Source organism: Trichechus manatus, unplaced genomic scaffold (genome assembly GCF_000243295.1).
Source record: "Trichechus manatus latirostris isolate Lorelei unplaced genomic scaffold, TriManLat1.0 scaffold00029, whole genome shotgun sequence".
In the NCBI taxonomy this organism is placed as follows: Eukaryota; Metazoa; Chordata; class Mammalia; order Sirenia; family Trichechidae; genus Trichechus; species Trichechus manatus.
The window spans coordinates 12,691,576-12,701,972 of record NW_004443965.1 but is presented as its reverse complement, the minus strand read 5'-3'; the positions used below and the strand labels follow the sequence as shown (position 1 = coordinate 12,701,972).

General features: G+C 34.6%; 1 protein-coding gene across 4 annotated transcripts in view; it reads right to left on the bottom strand.

Annotated features, from left to right (window-relative positions):
* Positions 1-13: 13 nt before the first annotated feature.
* SMN2 (survival of motor neuron 2, centromeric) overlaps positions 14-10,397 on the bottom strand; it is a 24,173-nt gene continuing 13,789 nt past the window's right edge. For 2 of the 4 annotated variants that reach the window (XM_023729547.1, XM_023729550.1), the window contains one exon: positions 7,654-8,101. In XM_023729547.1, the coding sequence (XP_023585315.1) occupies positions 8,054-8,101 (48 nt within the window). In that variant the 3' untranslated portion in view covers positions 7,654-8,053. Of the gene's footprint in view, positions 2,026-3,072; positions 4,329-7,653; positions 8,102-10,397 lie in introns of those variants that run through there. The other 2 variants (XM_023729548.1, XM_023729549.1) reach the window with 2 other exon arrangements.

Genomic DNA, 10,397 nt, shown 5'->3' with positions numbered 1-10,397 from the left:
GAGAAACTATTTGTTCTGTAAGCCTTCACCTGAAGTACAATAAAATATATATATTAAAAAAATGCTAATATAAAGATTTAATGTAATACTAATTTCAGTCTTCACAGGATACTTAAATAATTAGGCAAACTAGCTACAAAATTCATTTGGAAGAGTAAATGGGCAAAAATACATTTTTTAAAAATTTTAAGGCACACTGGTATTTGATCTGCTCTACCTGATTTTAAAACATATTACAAAGCAGCAATTATCAAAATCATGGGTTATATGTGTTTGTGTGTGCTGCATACATATCCATATATATAACAAAGCACATAGGGGGCACAGTTACAGAGGCTTCCTAAACATATCCAAACAACTCCTGGGATTGGTTTACTGGGTTAAAAGCCTTGGGATGATAGTCTCAGGGGACAACTTAGTTGAATTTTCTCAAACTCAAGAAATGATTTATTTCTAAGGACAAAAAGGAAATATAGTATTCTCATCCAGTTACAGTCATTCAACGGGAAAGACGTCATCATATAGTATTTTGTGATAAAGACCTGAAGCATCCTGTTTTGTTACAAGGACACATGACGGCATTCTTTTATCTTGTATGATGCTTATGCACCAAAATTTACTTGATAGAGTTTAAGCAGACAAATGTTAAAGACAGCTGTATATACAACGTAAGTGGAAGATAACAGATGATGTAGAAATGGAAAATAAAAATCATTGGACTGATCATTTTAATTGGTGTTTATAAATATAAAAATGAAAATCTTTGCTGTAATGGAACACAGTAGCCATCATACATATCTAGTCAACAAAACTATGAGCCATCAAAGTCTTCAAAAGTATTATGCTTTAATGAAGCAAGTACAAGAACAATCAGAAGCAATGATAAACTAGAACACATTAGAGACGCATCTGAAATATGCAATCGGTATTTAAAAGATAGATATGTTCCAGGTTCATGCATAACAGTTGATGAATAGTTAGTTGCATCAAAAGGATGTTGCCTATTTTGGATACACATATAAATTCAAAACTGGGAAAATATGCAGTAAAATCTGAGTTTGCTGTATTTGAATTCTCATTAAAATTGCTAACAAAGTTAGTTTTCACTATCCATTTTTACTTCTGTAAGTTGTTTCTAAAATGACTTAAAAAGAAACAGATAAAACTTTATAAGCAAAAAATTTAAAAATAGAGTAAGCACAAATACCTAAAATAAAAATGGTAATACAAAAATAACTATAACTACAGGGAAAAATTTTTTTTTACATAGAAGCGTTAGAAGAAAACCCAAAAGCCATAAAAAAGACAGATGAGAATTAAACAATTTAACTACTTAAAAATAAAACATTTCTGTCAAAACAACCACTACCACCATAAGCATAGTCAAAATAAATGACATCCTAGGGAAAAAAAAAACTCATATCACAAAGACATGGTTTCTCTTATACAGAATTCTTACAACTTAAAAAGACCAAAAAAAAAAAAACCCAGTTAAAAAGCACTTAAAGGTAATGTTCACAAGGTTTTCAAAAAAGAAGACACATAGCTCTTAAAAATAATACACAAAAAGACATAAATACAAGATAACCATTTTTTAAGTTTAAGCTTGACAAAGATCCAAAGGTTCAATAAACCATTAGCTAGATATTTGGGAAACAATGTTGGTGGAAATATAAATTAATACAACCTCTACTGAGAACAACTGGTTAAAAATCTATAAACATTTCAATGCATATACTCTTCAATCCAGTGGTTTTACTTTTAAATACTTAAGCCTAAAGACATATTCATATTTCTACAAAAAGAACTATACAAAAGAATACTCACTGTAGTATTAAATAGCAAACAACTGGAAACAACCTAAATTGTCACCTACAAGGGACCAATATGGTATACTATATATAAGAATATTCTGAAACTGTAAAAAAAGAAGAATGAGATAGCTTTACATAGCAATATGGAGTGCTCTCCAACATACAGTAAGAGGAAAAAGCACTTACCTATAAAAGTACACTGTATGAGAACCTATAAAAATAAAATTTTAAAAAGGTTTAAAGGAATAATGAAGATAGATATATTTTACCAGATTTATTTTCAATACATGTTAATTTTTTATTGGCAATAAATGCACACGGCACAAAACTTGTAAAATACCAAGGAATATACTGTGAAAAGTCTCTCTCACATCCCTGTGTTTTCTAGTCCCCTTTCAGAGGTAACTTACCTCAAGTATTGTTCTTGATAACCAATTCTCATACAATCATACACATATATAAATACATAGTTTTACAAATGACACGCAGCATAATATACACAGTTCTGGACTTTTTTCATTCAAACATAAATCCTATCAGACTTCTATACATATAATGAGGCAATAATTACTAAAACTATGTTTTTAACAAACATCAAAAAAATAAATTGAATAATGTTTCAAAAACTAAATTCAGGGGGACCTCATACCATCAAGAAAGCAGTGCCAGGAGCAGAGCACGTCCTTTGGACAGGGGTCCCTGTGCCGAGAAGCTCCTAGTCCGGGGGAGCACTGAAGAGAAGGCTGACAGAGTGGAAAAGCCTTCCCCTGGAGCTGACACCCTGAAACTGGACTTTTAGCCTACTTTGACTTTAACGGCGCTGTGAGTAGGGTCTGAAGCTACGAATCCAGTCAACTTCGAAGAGACCTGGACTGCGGAGCAGAAGCCGACAAAGATACGTCCTATCTTCTGGACCCGCGTGTTCCCACTCCATGTCCCTTCGAAATTGACGGGTTTTGTCATCTGCAGATTAAGTTTTTACTTTGCTGATTTGCTGAAAAAGTTTGACCAAAATATCTCAACAAAAGATGGACTATGTTGGACTTGCTAAAAGGACTGTGACTAGACTAATAAAATTTCCAGAACTCCTATGCAGAAGCTGATGGGTTCAGACTGCGGCTGATCCAGAATCACGTGGAACAGAAATTAACTACATAAGACTGAGTAAACTAAAGGAAACTATGGGGTTTTTTTTAATATTGCTGATATTTTAAGGTCCTAATTTCTGGATATGAGAAATCATTCTCCTTTCTCCTAAATTATCTAACTAATGGGTTTAGATATTGTAACTCTTTCTGTGTAGACATGTTTCTAATTTAGATGATTCCTTTCCAACTGACAGTGAATTTACGTGGGCAATCTTGTTTAAATTACTGACGAATGCATGGACAGTGCACTTCGGAAACTTTAGGATTATCTTTAAGTATTCATAGTAACAATGCTAGTAAATACTGGAAAGGGAAAAAAAACCCAAAAACTAAATTCAAACTATTTCAGAACTTTTATTTTATATAACCAAGAATAACAATGGAGAAAGAAATAATTCTTAAATAAACTGTAACAATTAAGTAAGTGTGAAGAATGAGGGCAGTATTAACTAGGTTCTTTTGGGGAAGGAGCAATATGACAACATGTGATGATCTACAGAACTAATTAGCATCTACGACCTCGTATATGAAATTAATCATCAATACACAAAAATAATTGTACGAAATAATGTTAAGCAAAAAAGCCCAAAATAGATTTATCACTGCTGTGTAAAAATATGTATCAATAATCCCAAATTTGACATTTAACGCTTATGTACTTAAGATGTATAGAGTGCAGTATTGTCATTTAGTACATTTTATTTTAATCATCAGAGTAGACTAATCTTTCATAAAACACGCAACTAAGTATTGTTCCAAAAATGGGAAAGGTGATACTGATGAATTGTGCCATCCAGCCAAGTGTTCATGAAGAAAATGATGAAACATTTGTTTACGTCAATTAGTATTTTAAAAAAACAGGAGGAGTAGCCAGTAGTGGACTTGCTCTCCTGCCATGAACTATAAAGGTGGGCAGAACAGATGATACAACTGGTTTCAGGCACTGGACAAACAGACAGCACAGGGCTATGACCCTTGTAAAAGGGAAACACATTAGGTGGGCTTCAAATTCACCCCATTCAGGCTGCTGGATGGAAGGTGGAGCCCAAGCAGAGTACTGGTCTTCCTGGGTGGAAGAAACAGATTGGAATTTGGGCATAGGAATAAGGCAGCTTGAATTTGAGGAGGTAGGGTCAGGAGAGGAGGGATTTGCAGAGAAAGAGCTCCAGAAATCTGTGTAGGAGTTCCACTTGAGTCCTTGCCCAAATCCTAAATTCTACATGTGCAGGACAAGACTCCAAGGGGCCTGGCAGACGCAGTTGCTGGGGGCTGAGAGCTGGACAAAGTTCAGAGGCCGTACAGAGTTCCACCATTTGCTATGTGGCCCAAGGCAAATCATTTCACCTCTGTGAGTCTGCTTTCTCATCTGTAAAATGGGAATAATAGTATCTAACTCAATCAGTGCTATAAAGATTAAATGAAATAACTATGCCTAGCACACAGTAATCACTTAAAAAGCACAGCTATTATTATTACTAATAAAGGAAAGATAAATTTCATGTGGCAGTTTCGAGTTTCCTTTACAACAGAAACCCAAATCTACTAAAACATACCTAAGAGTCTACTGAAACCAAGATTTGTAAAATGAGATTTTGTTTACTCTTAACCAAAAGTCTATATCTAAACACAAAGGCCCATTAATGCTTAGCAACACTGCTTCACATTTGTCATCTGCTACCCGGAAACCAAGAACTAGCATGTTTTACTGAAAGTGGACTATAGCTCAACCCTAAATTACATGTCATTTTTAAATATAAAAAGTTAATTTATGTGTCGTGATAACTAATAATAAAAGGATAAAAACTTCAAAGTTCAGAAACTAGTTTCTCCAACTGTAATACTCAGTATCTTCATAATACGCTACACATATTATCTCAGGACAATAGCTGAACTCAAGTAAATATATCTTAAAAAAGTAATGCTGTACAAAAGTCCCCACTGCATGATTGCATTAAGCAACATTCTAAAACAGACAAACGACTCTTTGCCCATAGAAGTCAGAAGGGTGGTTACTGGGGGTGAGAACGGGGCACAAAGGGATTTCCTGGGTTGAGTGGTATGTTCTGTATCTTGATTGAGGTGTTTGTAACAAGGGCACAGCTCTGTCAAAACTGAGCAAACACTTTAAATCTGTGCATTTGACTGTATGTAATTTAAACCTCAAAAAAAGTACTGGCAAAGAACCAATTGTATATAAGTGCTGTTAAGTCTCTTGAAAAAGCACGATTCATAAATAAAAGTGATCTAATGCCAAATATTTAGTGAGATAACAGAGTGTAAAATGTCTCCTACTGATTGCTGTATATAAAATAGAGGCTTGTGTAGAAGGAGTTGCTCTTGATAAACTTCAAGAATTTGATTTCTGAATTGAATCCACTGTTTTTCCATTCGCCAAGAGCTTCAAACTACTTATGACTTAGTTTGTAAATATTTAAAAGCATTAACCCTGTAGCTTACTTCTGTTAATGGCAATCACTTAACGTCATTTAATTGATAACAACTGTCCAGACATACAGTGTGATGGCTTTGTTCTCTCTGTACTTAAGGGGAAAGGTGCTTTATTATTCAATATTTAAATTAAGGTAAACTGTGCCTAAAAATAACCTAGGTCAAATATAATCACATTAACTCAACTTTCAAAATCATTCACTTAAGGTAAAATTTGTTATTTAAAAAGTCTTTTTTAAAACTAGCAAAAGTTAATTTGGAAATAGGGTGATGGATACCAATGATTAATATCACTTGAATTGTAAATGTGAAATATGCTGAAATGGCAAATGTTTTGTTGTATATATATTTACCACACATACACACAAACACAAAGCTAGCACAAGCGGAAAAATGGGAAATCCAATTAAAGTCCATCATTCAATTAGCAGTATTGTACCAAATGGTAGTTTTTTAGTTTGGATAAATGTACCACGGTTATAAAAGATGTTAACATTATAGGAAGCTGTGTAAAGGGTATAAGAGTACTCTGTGTATTACCTTTGCAATCCTCTGGAAATCTACAATGATTTCAAGATAAGTTTAAAAACAAATAAAATACCTTGAAAAAGAAAAAAAAAAAACAGCAGAAAATAGAACTGATGCCTAACCCTCTATGATGAAAGATTTGATCTGAAAAACAACTCTGAGATCTTCCATTTATCATTTTCCCTCTCATGACATTCCTTCCTCCTCCCTTCATGTTTTATGCTTTAAGCACATCCTAGACTTCATTCAAAAAATTGTGCCAGATACTGAAGACACAGTGAAGAACAAGACATAGTACCTGCCCCCTCTAATGAGTCACACAGATACATAAACAATAATGATAATATCATGTGAAAAGTTATATCTTAGAAATAAATAGAGAGCATATTCAAAGGGGGGAATTCCACGGATTAGGAAAGCAGAGGTGGATAAGGGTGGTTGGGTGGTATTAGGCATAGTGATGTAACATTTAAGCTACCTTATGCCTCTAAACACATCGTACTCTGATGCTTTCAGTTCTGTACATCTCTACCTAGAACACTCTAACCCATCTCATCTCCTTACCTAAATTTTCTCTTCACTCTTTTAGACTTGGCTGAATAATCCACATGAAGAATTTCAATTTAATACAGATTACTTTAATCAAAAAGTAATTATACTCTTAAATGTGAAGATCATATAATAAAAAAAAAATACCCTCCTCTGCCAGGAATGCATCTCTCATTCTGAAAATGTGATTTTCAAAAACTTGCTTTTCAAGGCAACATAGAAACATCTACCACAAATCATTATAATGTCCATAACCTTTATCAAATAGTTACATCACAGAGATTTATCCTAAGGCTATGACAGAAAAGAATCAGATTATTACATATATGAAGATATTTACTGTAACATTATCCAGAACAGCAAAACCTACTGAACTAAAGGAATAGTGGCATATCATGTAGGCAAACAATCTGACAAAAAGAAAATGTAACAACATGAAAAATGTGATATTAACTAGATATATGCAAACACATAAAATGTTATGATGGCATTCATATCAAAAATACATAAATATGGACCAAAAGTGCAAAATGAAATGCAAAAATTTGAATATGACACATAATTTCTTAAAACTTAGTTTAAAAATGTTAAACATTTTATTATGTACTTTTCAAATACACAGAAAATAGAAAAAAATGGTAAAATATCTATATACATGCCACCTAGACTCAGTAATTAACATTTTGCCATATATGCTTCATGCACACACACACACACACACACACACTTTGCTAAACCATTTTAAAATATATTAGAAACATTGTAACACTTCACTCCTAAATACTTCAGCACACAGATTAAAAAAAAGACATTCTCCTATAAACTACAACACCCTTATCACAGTTCATAAAATCAGCAATAATTATCTAATATTTAAAATCCAGTCCATATTAAAATTTCCTCAATGTCTTTTTCTTCTTCTCCCCATGTGTTTTATAGATAGTTTTTACAAACCGGGGTCCAATCAAGGATTCCACATTACATTTGGCCATTATGTCTCTGAAATCTCCTAAATCTGGTGGCGTAATGGTTAAGAGCTACGGTTGCTAACCAAAAGGTTGGCAGTTCGAATCCACCAGGTGCTCCTTGGAAACCCTACGGGGCAGTTCTACTCTGTCCTGTATGGCTGCTGTGAGTCAGAATCGACTCGACGGCAACAGGTTTGGTTTTTTTTTTTTCAGAGTTATCCCACACCCCCCCTTTGATTTATTTTTAAGAAATGAGGGCAGTTATCTTCTACTCCACATTCCGGACTTGTTTGATTATTTCTTTAGTGGTGTCATGTAACTTGTTCCTTTATCCCCAGTATTTCCTGTAAATGGGAAATTAGATCTAAAGGCTTGATTAAATTCTCACACACAACTAATCAGCAAATATTTGGTAAGATGATACTTTGGCCCCATGAGACTTCCAGTGTGGCTGGGGATTGATCTCTCATCTACGAGTTTTGGCATCAAAACGTCTTTAATATTGTTATCACATTATACTTCCAATTTTTAATGATTTGTTTTCCACAAACCACAAAGTATGTGAGATTCACTTGTTCAGTGATGGCAGACTTACTCCTTAATTGAAATGCGAACACTTTCCTTCTTTTTGATTTTGTCTGAAACCCTGTAAGAAAAAAAAAAAGTAAAAGAATTTAAAAGATGAGCATACATACTTTATACAGATGTTAAAAAGTACTTTTTTTCACTTAACACATTCTACTAATTTTATTTAACAAAATATTATCAGAAAATATAAGCCTACAGCCTTCCCATGTGCTTTAAAACTAATGCCAAAGTAAAAAACGATTAGCTGCAATTAAGAAATTGTTCTTTTTTCAGTAAGTCTAAGGATACTCCTGAGCCCACTTATGCCTTATTTCCATCAAATATACAACGACCTAAATTACTTGTCACATCTATTTATTAAAATAAAACCATTAAAGACCAATACTCAATAAAACAGTGAAGAAGTTAAAAAAAGAAAAAAAACAATACTCAAATCTTTGTTACTTGATCAGACCCAACCCAAATGTCCTATCCTTCTCTTCTGAACCTCATTGTCTTTTATCTTTCTCTACATTATAGGGTCATTATAAGCCGGAATCGACTTGATGGCAATGGGTTTGGTTTGGGGTTTTACATTACACTAGCTTTTACTAGAGCAGTAGCTTTCCACTTCACTATTAATCTGTAAGATGTAGTGAAAATGATTTGTTACAAATGAGTACCAAAGTTACAGCCTATTTTATGTTATTCCAACATTACTCTTAGTCATTTACATTCTGATTGGTTTCTTTTTTGTGGTAAATAGATACATATAACAAAACTGCCATTTCAATATGTTTTACATATGCAATTCAGTGGCATCAATTATGTTTATCTGTTGTACAATCACCACCATCTGTTTCCAAATTTTTCTTGATTGTGTTTCTTGAAAGACAAAATGGTAGAGGTAAGAGCTGGACCCAAAAGGCAACATATTGTATGATTCTGTTTACATGAAATGTCCAGAATAGGCAAATCCATACAGATAGAAAGTAATTATGGTTGCCAGGGCCTGGAAAGAGAGGGGAATGGGAAATGACTGCTAATGGGTTGTTGTTGTTAGCTGCTGTCAGGTCCGCTCTGACTCATGGTGACCCTGCGCACAATGGGATCAGAACATTGTGATCCACAGGGTTTTCACTGGCAGAGTTTTGGAAATCAGTCACCAGGCCTTTGATTCTGGTCTGTCTTAGTCTGGAAGCTTTGCTGAAATCTGTAAAGCATCACAGCAACACACAAGCCTCCACTGACAGACAGGTGGTGGCTGCGCTTGAGGTGCACTGGCCAAGGATCGAACCTGGGTCTGCTACATGGAAGGTGAGAATTCTACCACTGAACAATCACTGCCCTTCTGCTAATGGGAAGGAGGTTTCTTTTAGGGATGATGAAAGTATTTTGGAATTAGAAAGTAGTTATGGTTGCACAATTTTGTAAACAGATTAAAAACCACTGAATTCTATACTTTAAAACGGTAAATTGTATGGCATGTGAATTATATCTCAAAAAAGCTATTAAAAAAGAAAAATGACACCTCAGCATTACTGGCACGAATCAAAAAAACTGGAAATAACAAATGCTGGAGAGGCTGGGGGGAGATTGGAACTCTTATGCACTGCTGGTGGGAATGCAAAATGATACAATCATTTTGGAAAACGATATGGCGCTTCCTTAGAAAGCTAGAAATAGAAATACCATACAATCCAGCATTCCTACTCCTAAGAATATACCCTAGAGAAATAAGAGCCGTCACACAAATAGACATACGCACACCCATGTTCACTGCAGCATCGTTCACAATAGCAAAAAGATGGAAACCACCTAAATGTCCATCAACAGATGAATGGATAAACAAACTATGGTACATACACACAATGCAGTATTATGCAACGATAAAGAACAATGACAAAGCTGCAAAGCATCTCATAACATGGATGAATCTGGAAGACATTATGCTGAGTGAAATGAGTCAATCACAAAAGGACAAATATTGTATGAGACCACTACTCTAAAAGCTCATGAAAAGGTTTACACACAAAAAGAAACAATCTTTGATGGTTACAAGGGAGGGTAGGGGTGAGGATGGAAAAACACTAAATAAACAATACATAAGTGGTAACTTTGGTGAAGGGTAAGACAGTACACAATACTGCGGAAGCCAGCACAACTTGTACAAGGCAGGATCGTGGAAGCTCCACAGACACATCCAAACTCCCTGAGGGACCAAACTGCTGGGCGGAGGGATACGGGGACTACAGTCTTGGGGAACATCTAGCTCAAATGGCATAACATAGTTTATAAAGAAAACGTTCTACATTCTACCTTGGTGAGTAGCATCTGGGGCCTTAAAAGCCTGTGAGCAGCCATCTAAGATACTC